Source organism: Diutina rugosa (assembly GCF_008704595.1).
Source record: "Diutina rugosa strain CBS 613 chromosome Unknown scaffold81_size37126, whole genome shotgun sequence".
Taxonomy (NCBI): domain Eukaryota; kingdom Fungi; phylum Ascomycota; class Pichiomycetes; order Serinales; family Debaryomycetaceae; genus Diutina; species Diutina rugosa.
The window spans coordinates 1-26,030 of record NW_022995197.1 but is presented as its reverse complement, the minus strand read 5'-3'; the positions used below and the strand labels follow the sequence as shown (position 1 = coordinate 26,030).

General features: G+C 49.1%; 13 protein-coding genes across 13 annotated transcripts; 6 read left to right on the top strand and 7 right to left on the bottom strand. All coding sequences in view use genetic code 12, as the record gives it.

Moving 5' to 3' along the window:
• Positions 1–1,494: 1,494 nt before the first annotated feature.
• TOS1 (Tos1p) lies at positions 1,495–2,760 on the bottom strand (the record flags this gene model as incomplete). The annotated part of the gene is made up of 1 exon (XM_034157628.1): positions 1,495–2,760. One exon carries the CDS (start codon positions 2,758–2,760, stop codon positions 1,495–1,497), a length of 1,266 nt encoding a protein of 421 aa, XP_034010487.1.
• A 2,195-nt stretch (positions 2,761–4,955) lies between these two features.
• DIURU_004722 (DEAH-box ATP-dependent RNA helicase) lies at positions 4,956–7,223 on the top strand (the record flags this gene model as incomplete). Its single annotated transcript, XM_034157627.1, has 1 exon — positions 4,956–7,223. The coding sequence occupies one exon, from the start codon at positions 4,956–4,958 to the stop codon at positions 7,221–7,223; it is 2,268 nt and encodes a 755-aa protein (XP_034010486.1).
• An 870-nt stretch (positions 7,224–8,093) lies between these two features.
• Positions 8,094–8,621, top strand: ARF3 (Arf3p; the record flags this gene model as incomplete). The annotated part of the gene is made up of 1 exon (XM_034157626.1): positions 8,094–8,621. One exon carries the CDS (start codon positions 8,094–8,096, stop codon positions 8,619–8,621), a length of 528 nt encoding a protein of 175 aa, XP_034010485.1.
• Positions 8,622–9,052: 431 nt separating this feature from the next.
• Positions 9,053–10,522, top strand: RVS167 (amphiphysin; the record flags this gene model as incomplete). The annotated part of the gene is made up of 1 exon (XM_034157625.1): positions 9,053–10,522. The coding sequence occupies one exon, from the start codon at positions 9,053–9,055 to the stop codon at positions 10,520–10,522; it is 1,470 nt and encodes a 489-aa protein (XP_034010484.1).
• A 134-nt stretch (positions 10,523–10,656) lies between these two features.
• On the bottom strand, positions 10,657–11,052 carry PFY1 (profilin; the record flags this gene model as incomplete). The annotated part of the gene is made up of 1 exon (XM_034157623.1): positions 10,657–11,052. The coding sequence occupies one exon, from the start codon at positions 11,050–11,052 to the stop codon at positions 10,657–10,659; it is 396 nt and encodes a 131-aa protein (XP_034010483.1).
• Positions 11,053–11,235: 183 nt separating this feature from the next.
• On the bottom strand, positions 11,236–13,032 carry UBA2 (E1 ubiquitin-activating protein; the record flags this gene model as incomplete). The annotated part of the gene is made up of 1 exon (XM_034157622.1): positions 11,236–13,032. One exon carries the CDS (start codon positions 13,030–13,032, stop codon positions 11,236–11,238), a length of 1,797 nt encoding a protein of 598 aa, XP_034010482.1.
• A 439-nt stretch (positions 13,033–13,471) lies between these two features.
• Positions 13,472–14,182, top strand: RIB5 (riboflavin synthase; the record flags this gene model as incomplete). The annotated part of the gene is made up of 1 exon (XM_034157621.1): positions 13,472–14,182. One exon carries the CDS (start codon positions 13,472–13,474, stop codon positions 14,180–14,182), a length of 711 nt encoding a protein of 236 aa, XP_034010481.1.
• A 205-nt stretch (positions 14,183–14,387) lies between these two features.
• PRE1 (proteasome core particle subunit beta 4) lies at positions 14,388–15,035 on the top strand (the record flags this gene model as incomplete). The annotated part of the gene is made up of 1 exon (XM_034157620.1): positions 14,388–15,035. One exon carries the CDS (start codon positions 14,388–14,390, stop codon positions 15,033–15,035), a length of 648 nt encoding a protein of 215 aa, XP_034010480.1.
• A 208-nt stretch (positions 15,036–15,243) lies between these two features.
• On the bottom strand, positions 15,244–16,533 carry STN1 (Stn1p; the record flags this gene model as incomplete). Its single annotated transcript, XM_034157619.1, has 1 exon — positions 15,244–16,533. One exon carries the CDS (start codon positions 16,531–16,533, stop codon positions 15,244–15,246), a length of 1,290 nt encoding a protein of 429 aa, XP_034010479.1.
• A 171-nt stretch (positions 16,534–16,704) lies between these two features.
• Positions 16,705–17,610, bottom strand: HIS1 (ATP phosphoribosyltransferase; the record flags this gene model as incomplete). Its single annotated transcript, XM_034157618.1, has 1 exon — positions 16,705–17,610. The coding sequence occupies one exon, from the start codon at positions 17,608–17,610 to the stop codon at positions 16,705–16,707; it is 906 nt and encodes a 301-aa protein (XP_034010478.1).
• Positions 17,611–17,934: 324 nt separating this feature from the next.
• On the bottom strand, positions 17,935–18,750 carry RER2 (ditrans,polycis-polyprenyl diphosphate synthase; the record flags this gene model as incomplete). The annotated part of the gene is made up of 1 exon (XM_034157617.1): positions 17,935–18,750. One exon carries the CDS (start codon positions 18,748–18,750, stop codon positions 17,935–17,937), a length of 816 nt encoding a protein of 271 aa, XP_034010477.1.
• Positions 18,751–20,588: 1,838 nt separating this feature from the next.
• DIURU_004712 (uncharacterized protein) lies at positions 20,589–21,575 on the top strand (the record flags this gene model as incomplete). The annotated part of the gene is made up of 1 exon (XM_034157616.1): positions 20,589–21,575. One exon carries the CDS (start codon positions 20,589–20,591, stop codon positions 21,573–21,575), a length of 987 nt encoding a protein of 328 aa, XP_034010476.1.
• Positions 21,576–21,672: 97 nt separating this feature from the next.
• DIURU_004711 (uncharacterized protein) lies at positions 21,673–22,905 on the bottom strand (the record flags this gene model as incomplete). Its single annotated transcript, XM_034157615.1, has 1 exon — positions 21,673–22,905. The coding sequence occupies one exon, from the start codon at positions 22,903–22,905 to the stop codon at positions 21,673–21,675; it is 1,233 nt and encodes a 410-aa protein (XP_034010475.1).
• Positions 22,906–26,030: the final 3,125 nt, after the last annotated feature.

The window sequence follows — 26,030 nt, the reverse complement described above, 5'->3', positions numbered from 1 at the left end:
GACGACGATGAAGAGCATGTGGTGGCCGGAAACTTTTTCTGTAGTTGGCAGGCGCCTTGTGGAGGGTGTCGCCGGCGCATGTGATGATCGGCGCCCGCCGCTCGCGGGGTAGTCGATGAGCCGCACCGGCACCCGAAGCGCCGGCACAGGGTCTAGCGGGTGGGTCGATCTTAAGGGGACTTAGTAATTATAGTATTGGTCAGTGGTAGTCACCAGTTATCACCTAATTTGCGGTGTCGGCGAGCGACATTATATTGGGAGCGATGGTAAGCGAGCAACGGTTACCAGCGATTGTCAAAAATCGGCGCCGGAGAAAATCCGGACCCTTGCCGGCGTGATTACGAGATATCGGACTTATAGTCAATTTAGCCATCAATTTCAGGATTAAACCAATAGTTTATAAAATTTAGAATTGATCAGGAGCTGTCAAGAGGGGTTTGCCGATTTTGTGGAGGACGCAGTGATTGGTGCTAATCGGCGAAAAATTATGAAATTTTAAAAATAAATCAAACGGCGATACTTAACAAGCGTCTGTTTAGCTAACGCCATCTCTCCCCTTACACACTCTATAATATATTGGACATGGTGGTGAAGTTAGTAGCTACTCTGTAATGGTATTTTCTGTTGATATCTATACACCATACACTGTGACATGAAAGGCGCAATCAAGGTACCAGATTCATTCCAATCACGACATCAATAAATGTTCATTAATTTTGTTGATGATCAAAGAGTTCAGCTTGCAGGCACACGACTTACATCATTTGACTTTAGGCTCATATGATAGTATTTCCTACTTTAACAAAATTATTTTGGGTATACACCCCCTGTCTAACTCCACAAAAACGCTCGCTACAACCTACGTCGTACCTATCAAACACTAAAAATAATTATTGTCGTTTACTCACCCGCTTACCTCCGCCCCACAAAGCAATTGGGATCGAAATACGCTGCTTCCATCACTTTTCGTCTCGTGATAAATTCGGCGGGTAAATCTCTAGAGTCGGCGCCGGGCGTGCCAAGCGGACCCATTGTTTTGCGGTTTCGGAAGAGGCGGTGGTCGCCGGTACCTGAAATTTCCAAGCAAACGCCATCGGACACATCACAACAAACAAACACAATAGTGAAATTTCTATATTTCTCTATAGGGGGTGACGTAAATGCAAAACAGCACACTAGTTTAAGGGGACAGGAGCGGCAACATTCCCTGCCACCCCCTATACATGTTTACTGTCTGCTAAATATACACCCCCCTGAGGCTGTGACGCTCACAGCCCCGGTGCGGGTGGGTGGTGTCACCGCGCTGAGTCGCGTCAACGGGGAAATGCACCCCGCTGCCCCTAGGCGCCCGCAACGCGTAAAATTGTAATCAGCAACACCGCACCTAGCAACCTAAATCACTGTCTACGTAATTGGCTACAACGGCAAGACTGGGTGGTTAGACTAGAAAATGAAACAATTTTGATTTGGTAGATACAAACGAATAGTCTAGACCTAGTATCCGATGGCGGCTTGGGAACCAGCCTGGGCCAACCACTGGTTGACGGTGTCCGCCGACAAGTTGTCGCCGAAGGTGGTCGAGTCGTCCAATTGTTGGATGTGGATCTGGTCGTCGTGGAAGATGACGGCCGCCTTCATCGTGCCGTCGGTGGGACGGTTGAAGTAGTCTTGCGAACCACCACCGCCGTAGTTGGTGCCGGCGGGGGCGCCTTGCGAGGTGTGCAAGTGAGCGATCATCTTGTCAGAACCACCCAACAACACTTCAAACAAGTCCAATTCACCACACCCGGTCGACCAGCACGAGCACTCCTTCTTACCGTATTGCAAGGTACGGGGGATCTGGGCGTTCAACATCCACACCGCGGGCATGTCGCCGTTGAACGAGTTCTTGTCGCCTTCGTGGGGCATCAGGAATTCAAACACAAAGATCTTTTCGGTACCGGCCCACCCCTTGTAGGCGACGGTGCCGTCACGGCAGTAGCCACACAGCTCGTCACACTTTTCACCCGACATGATCATGTACTCCTTGTTGGAGCCAATGGTGACGTCGTCCAACACCACCGGCGACAGCAGCCCGCCGGAGGCGTCGTGGTTGCAGTACGACAACGAGTTGCCGAACACCGAGTCCCACACACCCGAGCCTTGGCCACCAAAGTGGTTCAAGAAGGTGACGTTGTTGCCGGTACCCGGTTGGTAGTACGACACTCTGGTCCAGTCGCCGGCTTGAGCGGCCGAGGGTTGGGGACCCGCCAGAGTAGTGGTGGGGGCCGACTTGGTCAGGATATCGGGACGGTACGCCTTTTGCACCCCGGCCAAGTTTTCGTCCCCGTTGAAGGTTTCAGTGGCGGCAACGGGGGTTTGTTGGCCGTCGACGATGATGGTACGGGTGATAACGACCTCAGTGGTGGCACGCTTGTGCTTGTGGTGGACGTGGCGCGTCTGGCAGTCCTCTTCGCGCTTTTGTTGTTGCGCGCCCAGCGACGGGTAGTAGACGCCAAACTGCTTGACGTTGATGGGCCCGCGGAAGTGGACGGACAATTCCTCGTCGACGGGGGCCAACGTCCCCAGGAACGAGTACGGTTGCAGCGAGCATTGGCCCAGCTGCGAGTTCATCAGCGTCACCTTGTTGTAGGAGCCCGAGAAGCCGACATTGGTGAACACCACCTTCTTAGTGGGCAGACAGTAGTAGACGTTGTTTTCCACCGAACACTCGGCGGCGGCGAGAGCCACCGTGGCCAACAACGGAATCGAGAACTTCATAAGCGTGTTATTGACGACAACAAAGGAATGACAAAAGTTGGATAGCGAGGGGGGTTGTGGTCGTTTTTTTTGATGCGGTCGCCAATGTATTTAAACAACACGCGCGTATGTGCCGGAACCCACCGACGAGGAAAAATTATTGTGCATGATGTTTGGTGGCTGCGTGCCTAATTGGGACAGCATGTACATAGGGCAGGGCGCGCTTTACCCGTGGTGCCGAACAGCAGCGCCGCCCGCTACCAGCCACCCACCCCACCGGGGGTCACGACCATGGCCACAACGGTTTCCACCCGAAAATCCACTAATTATCCGGCCACATATCTCGCTAGTCATATTTAAGCTTTTACCGCAGTGCTCCCCACCCCATGTCACCGAGGCCGCCGCCGACATATTTCGCTACAGCCCAGCATTCTCCGGCAAAACCGCACCCTCGCAGACGATCAGGGTGAACATACCGCTCGTGGTGGGCGTTGGTAACGTCATCAGGCGATTTCAATGTGTGTAGAGGAATTTTAACCGCCCCACACCCTGCCCCCGGCCAGATTTGGTGGGACACTGCTGCCTCTCGCCGCCGTGTTGTTGCCGCTTGTTGCTGGGAGCCCCTGGCGATGCCCACCGCGTCGCCGCGCTCGGTTGTCATCTGGTGCTACCCACTTAATTGGGTACGTGATACATGGGGGGTGGTAAGGCGCAGCCAGGGGGCAAAGACAAAGGGTATTTGATTGTCGAGGTGGCCCTGACTACTGGAAATTTGTCGGGAGATTGTGGCTTAACCTAGAATAATTTTTTAACACCCGGAAAATCTCTTCCCACCAGTGGACGGGGGGGCTTGGCCGAGATATAAACACGGGTCACACCACTAAGATGGGGTTGATAAGACACCAGAAAACTCAGAGTTCTCTGAAAGTATATTACTCTGACGTTTGACATATATCTAGTAATTATTGGCTAACTCTAGCGTGGTCTGGAATCGATTAGAGGTTATCGCCGTGCGTGGTCGCGATGACCTCTACAACTTGGTGGTGGTTGAACGCACCCAAGAAAATGCTGGGGAAGTCTAGCCTATAATGATATGGGTTGGCTAGACTGACAGTTTTACGTAGGCAATACTTGACACAACGAAAAGTGTTGTCGACGGTATTATTCTCGTAATTGACAACTATCACAAAACCCCCCAAGTCCACTAAATTGTAGGAGGTCAAGCTGGCTACCATCCCCAACCATGATCTTGCATTGCCAAGTCTAGAATCATCGATGTGGAAAAGTACGTCACGACAATCTGTCAGTGCATCGGTGGCGAGACCCCTGGCCGACATCGGAGGCCATGCCCGACACTTACGATACCGTACCCACGTTAAAGGCTACTTCCCGGCGCATTCTCCCCATCTCGCTGCCCTCCTTGCTCATGCAGCACATTGTGGGTGTTTCCTGACGACGCTTTAACTCCAAAATGCTTGCAGTTTTTAGAGAAGTTTGAGACACACATCAGGAGAAGTAGCAGACTATACCCACCAAAATATGACTTCCCTCATCGAATCAATGTCCATAACACTGCTGCTGCTGTTGGCCACGGCGTTTTTCCCCCGATAATTGATTTATATGCCAGCTGCATGATTTTCTTAAATCAGCATTTCAACGGTCATCGATGTCAGCTTACGTGATGATTGAAATGAGAAAAAACGATGAGAAATGTTAAAAAACTATGGTTAAACATACAAAGGATCACCACAGCTGATGGTTATGCCTGACTACAAAATTTTCGCATCCATTTCGGTGGCGTTGTCCCTTGTTTGATCACTGATTCTCATCACCACAAATCTAAGGGTGCGGCATATCTGCACGGCTGGATCGTGTGGAATACCGATAAATTTCACAACTGGTTAAGAAACCTGAGGTGCACGTCCCCCAGACATATGTGTGACCGCCGTTGATATTTTATCGCCATGCCTGATGCCCCAGTCGATGGTTCTGGACCATTTAATTCAGTAAACATCGAATTTTCGCTAATACTAAGATAATCACCACCATAGGTTCTAGAGTATTTACAGTAGCACGATTATCGTAAACCACAATGATTAAACCTTTCAATTTATTGGGTTTTAATTTGATTGTTTGGTCCTGTTTGTGACGTCAGCGGCGAGGGCCGCCGCCGCACGCCTATGGCAATTTCGCGATGGGCATCGCCTACGATAATCATGGGTGATCGGAAGACGAAGAAAGCGAGGCTTGACGAGACCCTGGTGGCGGAAAAGGTGGCTGAGGAGCTGGAGACTCACACCCACAACCGCACCCCCGAGGAACTTGTCCACCACGATGCCGGCGAGTTCAAGGGGATGAAGCGCCACCACACCACCGCGGAACAGGCCCAGAAGTTGGAAACGGGCAAAATCAACCCGTTCACGGGGAGAAACTACACTGATAAGTACTTTGGCATTTATGAAGTGAGAAAGAACTTACCCGTGCACGCCCAGCGGCAGGAGTTCTTGGATATCTTCCACTCTACTCAGATCATGGTGTTTGTTGGTGAGACCGGTTCCGGTAAAACCACCCAGATTCCTCAATTTGTACTTTACGACGAGATGCCTCATTTGGAGGGGAAGCAAGTGGCGTGTACCCAGCCACGGAGAGTGGCGGCGATGTCGGTGGCGGCGAGAGTAGCCGACGAAATGGACGTCGAGTTAGGGGACGAAGTGGGGTACTCGGTGCGGTTTGAACACAAGCTGGGGCCCAAGACGGTGCTCAAATATATGACCGATGGTATGTTGTTGCGGGAAGCGATGGACGACCACGAATTGCTGCGCTACTCGTGTATAATTCTTGATGAAGCCCACGAGCGGACATTGGCCACCGATATCTTGATGGGGCTTGTGAAGCAAGTGGCTCAGCGTCGTCCCGATTTGAAGATCATTGTCATGTCGGCTACGTTAGATGCTGAGAAATTCCAGCTGTATTTTGGTCTTAACGATAAGCCGACTCCGTTGCTTGCCGTACCGGGGAGAACTCACCCGGTAGAAATCTACTATACTCCTGAGTTCCAGAGAGACTACCTTGACCTGGCCATTCGTACTGTGCTCCAAATCCACGCCACTGAAGATGAAGGGGATATCCTTGTGTTCCTCACTGGTGAAGACGAAATCGAAGATGCCTGTCGTAAGATCGACCTTGAAGCTAACCAATTAGTGAGAGAACAAGGGTGTGGTCCTTTGAAGGTATACCCGTTGTACGGGTCATTGCCTCCCTACATGCAGCAGAAGATCTTTGAGCCTGCTCCCGAGCCGTATAAGCCTGGTGGTCGTCCCGGCCGTAAGGTGATTGTGTCCACTAATATTGCCGAAACCTCGTTGACCATCGATGGGGTGGTGTACGTGGTGGACCCTGGTTTCCTGAAACAGAAAGTATACAACCCGCGGATCCGGGTCGAGTCGTTGCTTGTCTCACCCATCTCCAAGGCCAGTGCCCAACAAAGAGCTGGTAGAGCTGGTAGAACTCGTCCCGGTAAGTGTTTCCGGTTATACACTGAAGAAGCGTTCAATAAGGAGTTGATCGACCAGCTGTACCCGGAAATCTTGCGGCTGAACTTGTCGCTGACGGTGCTTGAACTTAAAAAACTTGGTATCGATGATTTGGTCCACTTCGACTTTATGGATCCTCCCGCCCCCGAAACGATGATGCGGGCGCTTGAAGAATTAAACTACTTACAATGTCTTTCCGATGAAGGTGACCTCACTGCTCTTGGTCGGTTAGCCCTGAATTTCCCCTTGGACCCGATGTTGGCGGTGATGTTGATTGGCTCGCCGGCGTTTGGTTGTTCCGAAGAAGTGTTGACGGTGGTGGCGGCTCTCTCAGTGCCCCAGTTCTTCGTACGGCCAGTGCTGGCCCGTAAGGCTGCCGACGAAGCCAAGATGCGGTTTGCCCACCCTGACGGTGACCACTTGACGTTTATCAACGTCTACTACGAGTTTGACCAGGGTGAAGCTCAGCAAGTGGGCCAACACCAATGGTGTCGCGATAACTTCTTAAACTACCGGTCGTTACAACTGGCACGCAATGTACGCCAGCAATTGCGCCGTCTTATGGAACGGTACGACTTGGAGCTTAACCTGATTCCCTTTGATGACCCTAACTACTCGCTGAGCATTCGCCAGGCGCTTGTAGCAGGGATGTTTATGCAAGTGGCCAAGAAGAAGCTGGGGCTGACTAAGCTGTACTTGACGGTCAAGGACAACCAAGAAGTGCTTATCCACCCGCTGACTGTGTTGGACACTTCAAACAAACACACTGGCGAGTGGGTGCTTTACAATGAATTTGTGTTGACGCTGAAAAACTATATTCGTACGGTGACGCTGGTGGACCCCAAGTGGTTGGTCAAATTGGCGCCGAAATACTTTGATTTGTCCCACTTTAGCAAGGGCGACGTCAAGTTGTCGTTGGCGCGGGTGTGGGACCGTTACCAAGACAATTAACCTTTTGCATCATCATCATTATCGGCACTACCGGGCGCCGGCAATGCCGTATTGTTTTCCGACATACATAAGGTAGTGTGAAGGTAAAAAAAATGAAAGAAATTAATAGAGTGCATATAGTGTAGTCGCCAAATCACAGGGCTCGCTAACCGTCACCTCACTCGACAATTACACCACACATTTTTTTACATTGAGAGTAGAGGGGCAGCTATTAGCGCTTATGCTGCGTTCAATGGGCCCATTTATCACCCGATGCACCAACATGCTCGTTAATCTCGGCTAAACTGATGCGACCCCATCAACCTGATGATTCAACTACTACCGTTGTCGAGATTTAATCTGCCATATTGTGCGAATTAGCCTTTTGGGTTTTTCGTTCCCACGAACTAATTTGTGGTCTCGCTCCCCTTACGGATTCGGTGCTATGCAAGATGCCTAAACTCGTAGAGGCCAGTATATTAAGTTTTACGCCATGTGAATGTGGCTAAAGTAGTATTTTAGGTTGTTGTGGGTGATATCTCATCGCTGACTCGGGTATCGTCCACCCATAACTGATCTCGCACCTTTGTGGCGATGAATGGTTAAACCCAGGCAACGCCCTGCGTGGCCCCACCCCCTAGCCGACATATTCCGTCCTCAAAATAGAGGAGTGCACCACTATAACCTCAAAATTTACGAAGTTAAAAGTAACGTTGATTTTGGCCAATCCCCCTGGCTACTTGAGGGGCTGTCGCTGGTTTCGGCCGTCGGCACCCGTCTTCGTCAAGGCGATGGTGCGTGTGCACGCCGTACGCGCGCGTGTTATTTACATGGGACACGACACGAGAATTCACGAGAAAAAAGGGCTGCCACACCAACGACGACACCAGGATGGGCAGTGTGCTTACCAAGCTATTTAAGAACCGGGAGATGCGGATTCTCATGTTGGGGTTGGACAACGCCGGCAAGACGACCATCCTCTACAAGATGAAGTTGGGGAAGACGCTGAAGACGGTGCCCACCGTCGGGTTTAACGTGGAGACGGTGAAGCATAAGAACATTCTGTTTGCCGTGTGGGACTGCGGTGGGCAAGAAAGAATCCGCCCGTTGTGGCGACACTATTTCACCGGCACCAACGCCCTCATCTACGTGGTGGACTCGCTGGACATCGACCGCCTCGACGAGCTGAAAAAGGAGTTGATGCGGGTGATCAACGACAAGGAGTTGGCCAACTGCCTTTTGATCGTCCTTGCCAACAAGCAGGACGTGCTGGGGGCGATTAAGCCCAAGGAGGTCATTGAAAGGTTCGAATTGAACAAGTTGACCGGCCAACACATGTGGTCGGTACAGCCGACGGTGGCTATCGACGGCACCGGGTTGACCGAGGCGTTCAACTGGATTCTGACCCACTCCAAGTGAGCTCTGTGCTACCTCTTTTTACTTCAGTTCTCTCTCTGTTTCTCCCCCCATTTTACGTATTTTAATACTTACTCCGTGTAAAAGCCAGTGTAGGGTCCCTACACCCAAAAATTCCCTAGTGGGTGCGAAACTTGGGGTTACCCCCAGGCTTCTGTCCCCAACGAGAAAAAAGCAAAAAAGCAAAAGAAATTCTTGGAAGTGAGTGATATAACCATAATAGTTTCATTGTAAAGGTAGGAAACCAAAAATGGACAATGCCTAAGCCTCTCACTTAGCCACAGCCCTGGTGTCATTCGTCTGAGTTGCCTACCGTTCCGAGCCGCACTCCTCCGTGCAGGTGCCACTGAAAAACACCGCAAGTGTGACCCGGTCAGTACCACTCTCACCGCTCTGAGAAAGCACGCCAATTGTCCGCTGTGAGCTAGCCGCCAATGTCGTTCAAGGGGTTCAAGAAGTCGATTGTGCGGGCGCCGCAGCAGTTGCGCCAGAAGATGAACATGGGTGAGTTCACCCACGACCCCGTGTACCAGGACGCCGAGTCCCGGTTTAAAGAGATCGAGATCGAGACCAAGAAATTGAGTGAGGAGTCCACCCGTTACTTTAAAGCGATCAATCTGATGTTAGATGAGCAAATCGAGTATGCCCGGGCCATGCAAGAGATTTACAAGCCGATTGCTGGGGGTATGGCTGACCCTGACGCCCTGGAAGACTCCCCGGAAGGGGTGCAGCTGGCGGAATACTACTGCGCCGCCATGACCCAGCTCAAGGACGAGCTCAAACCCGATTTGGAACTCATCGAGAAGCGGGTGGTGGCGCCGGCGCAGGAGTTGCTCAAAGTGATCAACAACATCCGTAAGATGGCGACTAAGCGTGAGCACAAGAAGGTCGACTTGGATCGTCACAAGCGTACTCTTGCCAAGTACCAAAGCAAGAAGGAACCGACGTCTAAGGACGAAGAAAAGATGTACAACTCGCAGGCGGAAGTGGAAACGGCGCAGGCCGAATATGACTACTACAACGAGTTGATGAAGACGGAACTCCCGCAATTGTTCGAGATGCAGAACCAGTTCATCCACCCGTTGTTCGTCTCGTTCTACTACATGCAATTGAACATCTACTACACGTTGTACAACAAGATGGAGGAGCTCAAGATGCCCAACTTCGACTTGTCGCTGGACATTGTTGAGGGCTTCAACGCCAAGAAGGGCGACGCTGAAGAACGTGCCGACTCGTTAGGCATTGCTCACTTCAAGGTGGGCCACGCTAAGCGCAAGTTGGAGACGGTGAGACGTAACCAGGAACTCAAAATGGGCCAGACCCCGTCGCCGATCGGCTCCAACCCGGCGTCGCCGGTGGTGGGTGCCCCTGGCGTTGCTAGCCCTGCCAGTCCCACCGCTGCCGGTGGTCAATTGCCCGCTTACTCCCCGGGGACTTATGGTACTCAATACGGCACCGACCAAAAGGCGACCTACAACCCCGCCGCTCCTGCCGCCGCCGCTCCTGCCGCTGCCGCCGCCGCTCCTGCTGCCTATGGCCAGACACCGACTTACGGCCAACCCGCTCAAGCTCCCGCTTACGGCCAGCCAGCGCAAGCACCGGCTTATGGTCAACCGGCACCCGCGGTGGCGGCGGCACCCGCTGCTGCTGCTGCTGCTGCTGCTGCTGCCCCCACTGCTTACGGGGCCCCTCCCCCTGCTGCTGCTCCTGCTCCCGCGGCAGCGCCCGCGGCCACTTGCACCGCTCTTTACGACTACACCGCTCAGGCCGCGGGCGATTTGCTGTTCCCTGCGGGCGCGGTGATCGAAATTGTCGAGCGCACCGCGGACGCCAACGGGTGGTGGACAGGGCGTTACAACGGCCAACAGGGTGTTTTCCCCGGTAACTACGTCCAGGTGAATTAGAGACGGTAGAGGTGTTAAGCTTTTATAGTATTTTAAGTAGTGATCACGTGCACATGACAAATTGCTTTGTGTATTTAAAATCGTAGAGCCATGGCTAGATATATTTTGAGGCTCTCTCTTTCAAGCGCTAGCACTTAGTAGCCCACCGAGATCAAGTAGTCGGCCAACTTTTCCACGATAAGGGTGGCTTCGTTGGCAACGACACCGGTGGGGTAGTGGGCGACGAGAATCGCCTGCTTCGTCTTCACCGCGATCACCCCGGTGGTGTCCTTGTCCTTGCCCTTGCCCCGGCCGTAGATGGAACGGTCGTCGGATCTCAACAACAAGTAAGGTTCGCCACCGACATTCAACCCGTGGGCTTGCAACGCGGCGGGGTCGGCGTAGGCCTGGGCAATGGCGGTGATTTCCTCGGGCTTGATCTCAAACGCGCCGGTTTGGGCCCACAAGGAGTCCCCGGCGGCCGAGTACAACGCAGCCTTGTCGAGCTTGCCGGTGGCGACTAATTGGTCGGTGTATGCTTGCCAGGACATGATGGATTGGGGGGTATTTAGGGTGTGGTGATTGGAAACTGAGGTGGCCCTAATTTTTAGACGAGGGCGAGCGGTCGATGCAGGACGATTGGTAGCGCCGAATCAACCCACCGCGATTTGATCTCAAATTGCCCCTCATAAAGCTGAAACTGCCAAAATTAAATCTATTAAAATTACAAACTACTAAGTGCGTTGCTTTTTGCGGGGAGGCTCCTCTTCAACATCCTCCACTTCCACCATCACAAGATCGCCTTCATCGTCATCAATGACCACCGTGTCACCATTAGACTCTGCTGCCGGTGACGCGTCCAGAGCCGCTGGCGGCGTCTGCTTCGCTCGTAATTTCAATTCAGGGAACTTGGTGGAGGCAGCGCCGCCGGTAATATACAACTCCAAGTTTTCCAACTCGTCGTCGTCATCCTGAACGAGAACGATTTGTCCGGGAGCGAAACTAGGAACGGTGTCGAGAGCATCGTCGACTTTATCGTCAAAGTCAACATCGTAGACAAGTTTCAGCCCAATGGAAATCAGAATGCCATCACGAGAATATCCGTAGTGCTTGACTAACTCGTCGGCAAACCATCCGAGCGATTGTTTATGGTAGTCATCATCACTGATATCGAGCACTCCTCGCGAAAGTAACGCCGTCAGCGGACAGTTTGGACGAGACGGGGCCGGTTTACCCGCCAGTAAAAACTTATTCGGGGCTATAGCAATGTAGGCCACCTTCAGCAGGTCAGCAACTTGCGTGTAGTCAGTCTTCCCAGCTTTGATGGCGGCGCCGTCGGGGGTGGTGCTGAGATACTCAAAGTATTGAGTGCCTCCCAAACACAGAAGCCCCGAAATGATTGCATTAGTGGTGGCAATGGCAGGGATGATATTGCCAGCAATTTCTTTAATGTCAAATTTGGTTTTCAACGGGATGCCAAACACAAAACTCCGTAGGTTGGCGGCAGCAGCAACAAAGTTAAGAGTGTCTTCATCGTCCTTATCGAAAGCAATGATAGTTTCGCCTTCTTGAATGCGGTTTTGAATGCTAGCAGTCGCTTGGCTTAACACATACAAGTTTTGTCCCACCAGCCACATCAGCGTGTCGTCAGTAATGACATCTTGAGTACTGTTGGCAATCTCTTCGGTGTAGTCAGCAAACACTAACGGGGTGGGGCGCTTGCGTTCTTTCCACAAGGCGTCAATACGCAACAATTGCTCGATGTCAGTGGTGTAGAGAGTGTTGACCATCTTCTCGAAAAAGTCAGCAGACAACCGGTGTTCTTTCAAGACTTGAAGCTCATTGTTACCTTGCTTAAGCGCACTAAGTTCTTGTTGGTTGTCGGTGGCCTCCAGAAGATCTTCTTCGTGGTCCTCGCCGAACAACAGAGGCCACAAAAACTCCTTGGCCCAGGTGATGCAATGTACCGGTTGCGACGGCGTCAGTCGAATGGTACACACGGGATAAGTGGTGGGGGTTTCCTTCACGTCACAGTCAAAGCACTCGGTGGCGTAAGGGAAGATCGGTTGAACGTGACCATCGTAGCCTTCAGTACCCAGCTCCATGAGCGGAGTCTTGAGGAAGAGACACATTTTGTTGACGTAGCGCCGGGCCTCAATGTTGTCCAAGGCATTGAACACGTAGTCGAACTGTTGCCACCACAGCATGGGGAACTGGGTGGTGTCCATGATGTTGCCATGGTGCGGCTTGAGCTTACTGTTGTGGTAGTTGAACAGCTGGACCGACTGACTGATGGTGGTGGCTTTGGACTTGTCGATATCCTTTTGGCGGAACAAGAACTGGCGGTTCAAGTTGGAAAGGGTGATGGTGTCGAGATCAACGATGTGGACTTCGCCGTATCCCAAAAGCACGAGATCCTTGATGAGTTCACAGCCGATACCGCCAGCCCCAACCATGAGGACCTTGCTGTTTCGAAGCGTCGCCACGCAATCCTCGCCTAGGATCCGCTTGACATAGCTATCACGAGCCATGGAGGGTGTAAGTAGCTGTAAGTTGCAGCGCGTAGCCGGTGAAAGTTTCACTGAAATGAAAGCAAGGTGCGATTCCCCACAATTCGATGTTGTATCTATCTAACATCAAAAATAATGAAAACATCTCTGTTTCAATGATTATCAATCTTAACTTTCAGTCTGAGATTGCCCCACATTTATTACGTTGCTGCACTTCGTACTCCCTCACAATGAGACTGACAGCCTACAAAACACTACACAAAAAGTTCTCTACTTTGAATCATCTCCGTAGCTGTGAATGATCATAGTATAGAAATTTCATGCTTCAAACTCTAGTTTAATTCAATGAAGTTATTATTGGTACTTGAAGATTCATGCCGCACGCATCATATATTAGTCATACGCCGGTAAACTGATCTGATCGTTCGACGAACCAAAGTTTACTTTCAAGACTGATAATATGTTTACTGGGATTGTTGAAACTTTGGGTACGATCTTATCGTACGAAACCTTAGACTCGTCCGAGTCTGGTGGCAATGGAGTGTCGATGGTGATTGGGGACGCCGCCGCCGTCCTTAGCGACGTGCAATTGGGAGACTCGATTTGCACCAACGGGGTGTGCTTGACGGTTACTGAGTTTGATGATGCCCGTACCCAATTCAAAGTTGGTGTCTCCCCGGAAACGTTACGTCGGTCCAACCTTGGTGACCTCAAAAAGGGCGATAAGGTTGATCTTGAGCGAGCCGTAAGCTCCAATACCCGTATGGGGGGTCACGTCGTTCAGGGTCACGTTGACACTATTGCCACCATCACTAAAAAACAGCCTGAGAATAATGCTATCAACTTTACCTTCCAATTGCGCGATCGCCAATACATCAATTACATTGTGGAAAAGGGGTTCATCTGTGTCGATGGGGCTTCGTTGACGGTGACTGCAGTTGACTACACCACGGCTGAGTTCTCTATACAAATGGTTGCCTACACTCAGGAGAAGGTGGTTATTTCCGGCAAAAACGAGGGTAACACCGTGAACATCGAAGTTGACGTCGCTGGCAAACTTATCGAAAAGCAGGTCGAGTTGGTTCTTACGGGGATGGTCTCCAATGAAGACTCTGCCGTGGCCAAGGCGTTGAATTCTTTGATCGAGAAGAAAATCAAGGAGCTCAAGTGAGTAAGTCGATGAATTGATGAACACGAAGAAAATTAGATCGAACAATTGTTAATAAAAGAACACACTAGTAATCAGTTGTAAATAACAGGATTGACGCGTCCTTGAGACCTCTATTATTGCGTCCCCAGCCGTGAGTGGTTTGATCCCTGGTATGGTGGCAGCGGTGCGAAAAAGCCGTTTCGCTAAGCCAGTCGCCACCAACACCATGGATATCATTTTAGGCATCAGAGTGGCCGACTCCACCATCATTGCCACTTCCAAGGCGGCCACCCGGGGTATCTCGGTGCTCAAGGCCAACGACGATAAGACCCGGGTGCTCAATACCCACAACCTCATTGCGTTTACCGGGGAGGCGGGCGACACCGTCCACTTTGCCGAGTACGTCCAGGCCAACATCCAATTGCACACCATGAGAGAGGGCCACGAGTTGAGTCCCACTGCATGCACCAACTTCATTCGCCTGGAGCTTGCCACCTCAATCAGACTGAGAAAGCCGTACCAGGTTAACTGTTTGGTGGCGGGGTTCGACACCAAGACTTCGAAGCCGAGCTTGACGTGGATTGACTACTTGGGTACTAAGACCGAGCTTCCCTACGGTGCCCACGGCTACGCTGCCTTCTACTGCACCTCGCTTTTGGACAAGCACTACAAGGAAGGGTTGACGGTGGAGGAAGGTCTCAAGTTGATGGACATGTGCTTGAAGGAGCTTGAATTGAGAATGCCCATCGACTTTAAGGGGGTTTACCTCAAGGTGGTCGACAAGGACGGGGTGAAGGCTATTGGTGGCGAGGACCCGCTGGACTTGCCTCCCGCCGAAGCGTCGCTGGCTCCCGCCGTTCAAGCGTCGGCTTAAACGATTAATGATCCATGATATAGTTATAAACGTCTCCTCGAATTTTAAAATGAATCATAGCGAAACTCTAATTGTGATCTGAGATAATGTAGGTATCGTAAATATAAGTCGTTTGTAATGAGTCGAATTTGCTCTGTTCTTTGCCAGCAAAGAACAAGAAGAGGGTATCTATTATATGACGGTTGGCTTGAATCAGACAATCTTGTAATTAATTCAGTATCTTTCGTTGCCACTTGTCCTCGCGGAGTCGAAAATGTCCTAGATTGTATCGATGAATCACAGCCTTAACAAGGCCATTGAAAAGGGGACCGCTGATTGTAACATCTGAATCATGGAATAACTTCATAGTATCTGTCACCAGTAATGACCCCTTTCGAAGCTGGCTCAACATGACTGTATATATTAGTCGAAGCCGGTCAGGGTTAACCCAAGTGCGATTTCTGGAGGCTTCTTCCTCACGGATCAAAACCCCACTGTCGATTAGATTCCGACACAATTGCCTGAACATCGACTTGTATGTCAATTCTCGAAGCTGATTCAAGTGTTGGTCACGACGAAGATGATTAGTGTACTGCTTAACCACCGATACGACCGAGGGGTGGCTAAACAACGTTCCCAAAGTCATACGTTCAAATTTGTTAGACGCTATAACCTCGCAAATCGCTGTTAAAGCCTTGGGTAACGTCGTTATTGATGTCGCTACCACATCACCATTTTTGTCAGCAGTTTGTGAGGATATCTGCAGGCTTCCCTTGGAGAGCGACGGCTGACTTGCGCTTAAACGATCATCTTGGCTGTGTCTTTGTTGTTTGACTCTTGTGAGGATCACACTGTCATCACTGCGTGGTAGCTGGTTGGTAATCTCGTCGTAGTCATGTCCGCCATCGAAAGCACAACCAGGAGATCGGCCCGGTGGCGAGAAATCCCAGGGTGACGCCAATTTCCGTTGCCTGAACTTCAAAGCACGCTGCCACCATTGATATAGTTGAGGAAACGCTTCACTCCCGACCACCAGTGGAGATATTATGAAGACATCCACCCGCCACCTGCGGTCAATATCAATAATCCAGCTGACCACCCGGCCCTTAAGCTGCAAAAATCGGCCGTAGTTTAGATCGCAATCAGCATCTAAATCCAGCTTTTCGTATACACTCTTTGGCACCCGGCATTCGATGTATGACCCACTACTATCATCGAGCCACAATTTGAACTCTTTCCCCGATTTTAGTTCCGTAATGCCAACGACAATTCCCAGGACCTCGACGTAGTTCAATGGCCAATTCGATATTAAGATATAGTGTTCATTATTCCAATGGAGCATATCCTTGACGAGCAGACCATAGACGTTTTTGACCCACTTAGTATCATTCAAATCCACGCCAAGCACTGGGCAAAACCGTTTGTAGTAGGGGCTGTTATGGAAGCAGCGATAACCGTAGTAAACCACATCTCCTATTCGTCGGAAGATGTGGTTTTCGCCGGGAGCCATATCAAGCATGGCGGTACGCGTCGCACTAATGACCGCGTTGGAAAATATAACAACGCCGATCACGATCAGCCATGAATATTCTGGCAAATGTTAGATGAAGTTTTTACGCTGAGATCTGATGAGATGTACCGATATTGTTGATATTAGCAATAACAGGTATGTCTATAGTCTATGTACTATTTACACTCTACAGTTGTTGATGTCGAACACCAAGATGTCCGACGCCCCCGCAAGTTTCAACTCATCCATGATGTTGCCGATCTGCTTGGATTCCACCATCGCCAGGACCGCCACCCATTCTTGGTTGCCAGCGCCGTTCAGCTCCAACACCGTCACCGTAGCTGCCTTGCGACCGGGAGTCAACTTGAGCACTTCCGGAAGGATGGCACGAGGGGCGTTGTAGTTGCACAACACAAACTTTTGTGCCGCCAACACACCTTCAATCCGTTGTTGGATCTTTTGCACCAATTCAGGGTGCTTGGGAGTCTTCGACGAGATTAAGTGGGCCGAGGTAGCCAAAATGGTTTCGATGGGCTTGAGGCCGGCAGCACGCATGGTTTCACCGGATTCAACAAGATCGACAATGGCGTCACCAACCCCAAGAGCCACCGAGGCTTCGACAGAGCCACCAACATACCGGATCTTGGTAGCGAGGTCGGTCGTGCCTTCGAGCTGTTCAAAGTAGTCCCGAGTGAGCTTAGTGAACGAAGAGACGATCTTCTTGCCCACCAACTGCTTGGGGTCGGTGAACTCGCCCTTTTCAGGCACTTGGATCTGCAACTTGCACGCGCCGAACTTCAAGTCCAAAAGGTCGTTGACGTTGTCGAACATGTCGGCTTCCTTGATCTGGTCGAGCCCGGTGATCCCCAAGTCACATTGACCTTCGCCGACGAACACGGGGATGTCGGCGGCGGGCAAAAAGATGAGGGCGATCGGCAAGTTGGTGCAAAGAGCGATGTCCAAACGGTTAGACCGTCTGAATTGGATGTCGGCACCGCTCAACAACTGACAGCACTTCTCATACAATCTCCCCTTTTTGGGAACGGCAAATAGAAGCCGGTCGGGAAGGTGGGATACCAAGTCCATCGGGGTGGTGGTGGTGTGGATGAGTCAGTGGTTCCCACGTTTTTCGCGAGGTTATACCGTTGGTATGACTCACGTGACGCACTGTCACTGTAAGTGGCTAACGGCGGGGCGATAACGTCAAACGCCCATCTCGCCGCGCCAAGTGCCCAGCGAGTCCAAGCCCACGATATCGTGGTCTCGATCACTGTCGCCAAGGCTGGTGAACCCAATTTGGATATTCAAGAATGAGAAACGTGGGTGGAGCTCGCAAAAGTTATACCAATGTGAGTTGAGGCATAGGGCGAAGGCGACGGCGCATGCTTATTATCTATTAATCTCTCTATACTATTCCAATGCCGGTTGCGAATCCTTCAAGGACGCGATCTCATCACGAGTGTGCGGGGCCACCTCGCCGTTGCCATGCCCGTACCAGTACTTGTTGAAACTCCACTGTAGCAAGATTTTCACCAAATCCCAAGGGCCGAACTCAGGCCATAACTTGTCGACAAATACCACCGCACAGTCGGGCAGCACGCATTGCCATAATAAGAAGTCCAGTAGACGGTATGTGCCCAGAGTGCGTATCAAAAGCTCGAGGGGCGGGCACTCGGATGTGTATAGATTGTTTGTGATGGTATGCTCATCGATGGGCTCGTGTGTCTCTAAGCTTTGCTCCACTGTTCGTTTGATCAGGGTTGCCATCTCGTCGCGGGAAGTGTATGGGAAGCAAACGTTGAGGATGGCCCGTGTATTGTCTTTTGTGATCTCCTCGGCACGGACCAATACCTCTCGGACGTCGTCTCGAAGCAACAGCGTGTTGCCGATGATGCGGACTTTAACCCCATACTTCTTGCAGAGCTGACCGTTCTCGACGATTTGCAGCAACTTGCTTTTGGCGAGCTCCATGAGCCACGCCACCTCGTACAGCGATCGTTTGAAGTTTTCGATACTGAAGGCGTAGACGGTGGCGCATTGAACCCCACACTCGTACATCAACTCAAGTATCTGGGCCATCAGTTCAAACCCGAGGTTGTGGCCCTCTTTTAGCTCCATCTTGTGGTTTTTGGCATACCTGCGGTTACCATCCATGATGATACCTACGTGCTTGGGCACCGGTCCCAGACGTATAAGCCCTCCCACGGCTTTTTTCACCGCAAGCATCGAAAGCAGTTGGTAAGACTCAATTGCCACGCGAACATTTGATACATGCGAATTTAATAGTCACCTGCGGACGTCCATGTGATAGATCCCCGAGGGGCACAGGGCAAGCCGAACAAGACCGCTTTCTACAATAGGTAAAGGGAAGCAACGTTAGTGCCGTTGGCAACTGGTGGAGCGATAACAATGGTCGCCAAGCCTGCACATGGCACAAGGTTTTGTCTGAAGTGACGCTAGCATCTCGTCATCGTTCTCAAGTTATTACCGTAAACGGGATTTCGTGGTTCAAGGGATCTGACACTTATTCTTCCATCGGCATTACACCTCGTACAACGGCCAATCCCCAGCTGATAAAAACCATTTGCCGAGATACTCCGGTACATTGACCCCCGATTGATAACAACACGGAAGCGACCTTCGGTCCGTCCGACCCGAGGCCGGAAACTTATAAGACAATTCATGATTAGCCTATCCTATTCTACCATCTTGAGCCCATTATGCCATCTTTACGTATGCTCTAACCTCATGTTTTCTTTTATTCGACCTTCCTTCGATTTCCGATGAAGTTGCTATAGTAGACACGATATACTAAGATCTTAAGTTGACGAGGCAACCCCAGTGACATTGAATCCCACCAGTAGTATTAATCGACTTTCACTTACTTATTGATGGTCGGCGTAGTAGAAAGATCTGAAGAGTATACCAAAAATGCTTTGTTCTCAGTCATAAATATCGATGGAAAGTGAGGTGTTACTCATTCAAGCTACTTGACGTGTGTCGTACAACTTCTACATCAGTTATATCTGTTGTTTAGAGGTGATAAGGACAACTAACTGGAGATGTCAAGCGAGCTCCAATTCAACTCAAGTTTACTTCAAGTCTGACTAAGCCAGATTGTGGCGAGCCCCCTTGAGGCCTTGTTGAAAGACATCAATACCAAAGTAGATCCCAATCGTCCAAAAGCTGTCCACCACCATGAAACGCGTATTTTCACGTCCCGATATTGTAATTCAAAACACCACGGGTCTGTGTTTGTATCATATGCTCGGTAACCGCCATGTTTTCCTATCTCGGTCTTTAATCCTCCAAATTGAATTTTTCAGGCGTAGCCGCGTAAACACCATGTGGCTTCAAACAATAGCGTACCTGAGTCCAAATTAGTACCAAGATCTCTCAATACGTCAAGTTTTCGAGGTTAGTCGAGAAGGTAGTTGTATCAACATGAGTGGACGTGGTGGCCAAAATGTTTTGCAACTTTGCCCCTACGTTAAAGTGCTAGATCATTATAGTTCAATGGGGTTCACGATAGCGAACCCCAACTTAATAGTCCCGTATCCGATAATTCAAAATCTAGTTACAAGCGTAACGGCGGCAAAGGTTTATCGGCGCACTGTGGTAAACTGTGGAAGATCTAGGACTCCTAAATTATTTTTGAACCTTTTTCATATTTGAAGGCAATCAATCCGTTTATGAAGCACAGTATAGTGAACATGGCCATATCTTTTTACGCGTATGTTCGGTTTCAGTACTCCTGGGTATTGGAAATAGCACACGCAGCTAAAATTAATTAATGCACGATTAGACAATGAACATGAACATTATAAATTGGCCTACTCTACAATGAATGCCTTGTGTATATGTGATGACAGCTTCAATTTGATGCTTAAGCACTCGCTTTGGACGTATTTTGTCTAAACCTCATTTGAAAAACCGCCCGCCACGAATTTAGTTTCGAAACTCTGCAGCAGGGGTAGATTGATATGAACCTTATTTTGTCGTGGCAAAATGTATAAATAAGCATTCATCCGTAAATTTAATTTGCAAAGCTTACACTCGCTCAAATGAAGTTCTCCACCACCGCCGCTGCTGCTTTGTTGGCTGCCACTGCCACCGCTCAATTACAAGCCGAACAAAAGAGAGCCACTTCAGATGTCGTGGCCAACTTGGAACAATTGTACACTATTGCTACTAGAGGTGTCCCCTTGGAAAAGCGTGATGAAATCAACCAAGCCTTAAACCAACACCTCAAGCGTGAACTCGAAGGGACCGTGTTCGCCGACATGGTCAAGCGTGATGACATTGACTGGTCGTCGATCATCAACACCGTCCTTCAGTACGTGCCGACGATTTTGAAGGCTGTGTGGGACTCGGGTATCATCCAGAGCATTGTCTCCTCGTTGTTGAACAGCCAAGCCTTCAAAGATGGCCTCTACAACGCCCTCAAATGGGTGGTTGACCTTATCCTTGGATGGTTTACTCCCAGCACTACCTCTACCTCGACCGTTGGTGCCACTGCCACTGGCAGCCCTCAACAAAAGCGGGACAACTCCGCCGAGGCCATGATGCACGTCAAGAGACTTATGAACATGCTCGAAGATGACTCTGACTTGACTGTGCGTGACCTCACTGACACCATCGGCACTATCGTGGCCTCTTTATGGAACAACATTGCTCAATGGGTCAAGGACCACCCCGAACAATTCGCTCAAGCCTTACAAAAGATCACTGAATTCGCTTACCAAATCGTCGGTAAGGTGTACGTGTGGGCCAGAGACAACGGTTACATTGACAAGGCTTTCAAATGGTTGGGTGAAAACCTTGGTGACATTATCCAGCAAATTATTCTCTGGATCACGAGCGCCATTGGCGGTCAAAGCCCGGACCCTAAGCCTTCTCCTAGCAGCCCCCCTGCTCCCAGTGACCCCGTTACCATCACTAGCACCCTCATCGGCTCGACTCCCACCACCGTCACTGAAGTTCCCATCACCACCACGAAGCAACCTAACGGTCTCAGCAACAACAACAACACCAAGAGAATGTTGTATTAACTTGCTGGATGTCTCTAGTGTAGTCACTGAGAATACTCGTTTTTACTCAATAAATGTTACCCATATGTCCATTAATCCATTCCCTCTATAGAACAATTTATTGACTCTGCGTGGCTTGTTCGCGGGGATTGAAAACCAAGCACACCCCTTCGTCGCCGGCGGTGATGAGCTTACCGTCATCCATAATGGCAAAGTCAAACACAGGCATGTTGTGCCCAACACCGACAAACATTTCCGTGCCCAGACGAGCGTCCCAGCGGTAAACTTTGCCGTTAGTCAGCGAGCCAACCAAAACGTGGCTCTTGGGTTCAAACTGCAATTGAGTGATAGCATTTTCGTAATCTTCATGCGCCTCAGTCGACCACAGTTTACGCAAACGCCACTGTTGAGTTTCAAACAAAAACACGTCACCGTGGACAACGCCTACTGCCAACAACGGCATCAGTTCACACCACGCAAGGGCTTCGATCGATAACAGATCGTGATCATCATTATTGATCACCTGCAAGGTGTTGACGACCTTATGCGTTTGATGATTGATAATGGCGAGTTGACCGTCACGACCACCAACAGCCACCATGTGCCCTTGAGCTGACAAAACCACCCACGGCGATTCGATCCCCTTGAAATCTATAGGCGCCAATTTGTAGATGGGTTGGCCAGTGATGGCGTTCCAGCAGACAACCGTGGCGTCATCCGACGCAGTAACCAATTGAATGGTCTCCTCGTCCTCAAGGAAGACGCCTGCGTTACAGTCCAATGTGTGAGAAAAGCCAGTCATGAGTTGGGTCAAGTCATTACCTTCGATTTGGTAAACCCAGACAGACCCATCGTTGGCCCCAAATGCAAAGTAGTTTTGAGAAGGATGGGTGGCAATCCAATGGATCTCTTCGACTTCCTCAACATCACCAACCTTCGTCCATTTCTCCCCATTCTTGGTCCGATGAACCTGCAAAAGCCCCGCCATATCGGCAGTAATAACGTAGTTACCGTCAGCGGTAAATTTGGCGGTGATGACCGACTCTTTGTGATCGATGGTGGTCACGACCACGGGAGGCTGTTTATGAGTGGTCCACAACTTTGCGGTGTGGTCAGCCGACCCCGAGACCACCAATGGCAACTTGGGATGACGCTCCACCACAAATACCGAGTCTCCATGTTCGAGATATGTCCAAGAGTTATTCAGCAAGTCAAGCACGATCTGCTCTTCCTCTACTTGCTCCGACACATCCACATCCTCGTCCATCTCGTCATCACTTGGAGCACGGTCGTCAACAAGCTCGACAACCTGGCCGACCTCGTTTTCCTCCAATTCTTTGATATCGCTCATCTAAAGTGTACCCAGTGTGGATGTTCGATGGCAAATTGATAATGAGATGAGGTTTATATGCAGGAACTGAAACTGAGCAAGCACATGAATATGTTAGATCTTTTAAAAAAGGCAAGCGAAAAGGAAGAAAGAAGATTCAACAAATGATTGATCTGCCAGAACTAGATAAGAAAGTGTTCGGTCGAATATTGAAAAAAAAAAAGATGGGGTCAACCGGGAATTGAACCCGGGATCTCCTCCAATTCCAACGCCTGAGACGCTCGAGATTTAACCCGAAGGAGGCATCGTACCACTAGACCATTGACCCACTTGCAACCCCTTTGAAAAGAGCTATGGTGATGTCCAGGTAACGATATACAATTTTTCCTTTTTCTACCGCCGATGTAAACATACCAATCAAATTTAACAAAATTTAACAAACTCTAGATGATATAAAATGTGCAAACATCCAAGTGAGATTATCTCAAGTGCCTCAAAACTGCATATTCTCTGTTCCACTTGCATGATCGAAAAAATCGAAGTTTATTTTCATGAAACACATAATTGTCTTAAGCTCAGAACGTTGGCAGCAGTTTCGCATCAAGACCCATAGGAACAGATATTTTTGATATTAGTACTTTGAATTTTGGCCGTAGTGCAGCCTGGTTCTAGCTCAACTCTGTTCATGGTTTGCATAATCAGCCAAAATCTTCGAAATTAAAATTCCACTTTGTGACTTCTTAATACTGCATTTCAAGTTATTGTGCGTCTTAACTTATGGTAGAACTTCCAATGGCTCTTTCTGGCAATGAACAAGTTGAACTTGTCCACATTTTTCTTATCATTACGGTAAAAAAAATCCAATACTTTAAGTGGCGAAGGTGGACATTGAAATTTGACCAAGAGTTATAGAATCGAGTGTCAAACAGATACATTTATTCGATTCTCCCGCTCATGACGATGACAACGGACTGTCGTCATTTCGAGGATACGATTAAACTATTCAATCATCATTTCACTGATAGTGATACACAATGAAGTAATCAAAGATCAGCTTAAGAAATAAGACTCGAGAGTATTGATCTCACTTTATAGGCTTCCTTTTATGGTCTCGCAATGGTGTGTGTCAGCAAGAATTTGGTTTGGTTTCAAAGGTATATTTACAATTGGTGATTGCAAGTGCATTGAAAAGAAATTGAATTGGTCTCAAGTGAGAGAATCCTTTTCTTGGTCGTATGAGATGTGTTTATGAACTCGAATGGCTTAAAATGTGTTGAAGATGAGCCCTGATCAATTTGACGTATTTTCTACCCCTGACGGATAACCGTCATCTTGGAAAAATCAACGCGCGCAAATGGTTTAGTGGTAAAATCCAACGTTGCCATCGTTGGGCCCCCGGTTCGATTCCGGGTTTGCGCATGTTTTTGGCCGGTTGTAGCTAATCAAGAAGCTTCTGGTCTTCGATTTATTATACAACGCAAGCCAGAGACTCCTCGTCAAACGTTTCACCTTCGACACTCGTGAGTGATCAAGTTGAGTGCATCTGCAAGAATGAAGAAGCAAAAATATTCAAACACATGTATCACAACTTCCGTTATAGCTGCAGTTTTTCAGCAAATTTCTAGATGGGCGAACCACTTTTGCGCGATAACTGAAAGCATTTGCTGACGATTGTGCAACCATGAAGGGCTGTTCATATTAGTAGGTTTCCAAAGGTATGAAGGCATCATCTAACAATTCGATTCAATGAAATTTATGAAAGGATGTAGCATAAGCTGGAGTTCTTGAAATTGATGAAATTTGAATGGAATAGAGTGCAGTTTGTTTGAAAAGAATCACCCTTCCCAAACATATCGAATGCATGTAAAGCACAAACCGGAGACTAGAATCAAATGAGAATCTCGCAACTCACACATTTCAACACTAAAATCAACAATCCACTCAAAGGCTCACTTGAATACGGTAAATTCAGCTACTATGTCCATTACATTCTCAATCGTGTAACGTAGTTCAAGTTTGATTGATAATGACTCTGCCGAGTTATTCTACTTGTGTGATTGAAACTCTCCGAATATAAGCTACATGTCTATATTCATGCCTTGATGTGGACTCACTTATTCTGTCATATGGAATAGCTGTAATAGTAAGATATTTTTCTCCTACCATGTAGAAAAGTTTACCTCCTTTTTCCTAAAACTTTACTTCCAGAATCGTCTTTTAACCAATTATTTTTTTTTATCTGTAGGTATGCATTAATATCTACCCGTAAAAAACGATTGTAGACGGCTCTAAGAGCCGCCTACCGCCGTGAAAAGAAAAAAAAAAAAACAGATAAGATATCTGCGAGTTGAGGAAGCACGAATAATTGCAAACCTCTGAGAGAATAATAGCTGAAGTAGGGTGCTCAAGCAAAAGGGGGAATGTATGTAACGTTGGTGTTGTTCAATCCACGTTCTCAAATTAGCCTCTACCCAAAAAGCAGGGGCCTCATGTGATAGTAGTGACTCCTTAAAAAGGAGGAACATAGCTCGCAAGAACCGGGCTAGTTCTTTGAGCGCAACCAGACTAAGACGTCGAGGTGGGAGCATATCAGACACGGTTGTGAATGTTGACTTCTGCATTCAGGTCTTACTCAGACACCTTTTAACGTTTCAATTTATTATAAAATCTTATGTGGTACTTTGAGTACTGATAGTTGGGCGAGAAGAGAGGATACGCCTTTGATGAAGATTGGGGTCTATTGTATTATGAACACTAATGCAACGGAAGTCAGNTACTTACACAATAAAAGTCAGAAATGCCTGGTTAGCTCAATCGGTAGAGCGTGAGACTCTTAATCTCAAGGCTGCGGGTTCGAGCCCCGCATTGGGCTTTCATTTTTGAACTACTGTTATAGATCGGCAAGCAGCTATCGTCTCATCGATGGCAACTGATTCATTTATTTTTGCTTAGGTTTCGTGATTCATTAGTATATGTCGTAAGCTATGCTGGTAGCTCTATTTTCGAAATGCTATTGAACGCTGGCTTGACGTTCGTAAAATTCGGCAACTTGCGTAGACAGGGTGGCGTCTTCGGGCCCTTTATCATCCCGTATGCGAATAAATCTAGGGAACCGGAGTGAAATGCCCTTGCCGTACTCAGTGTGC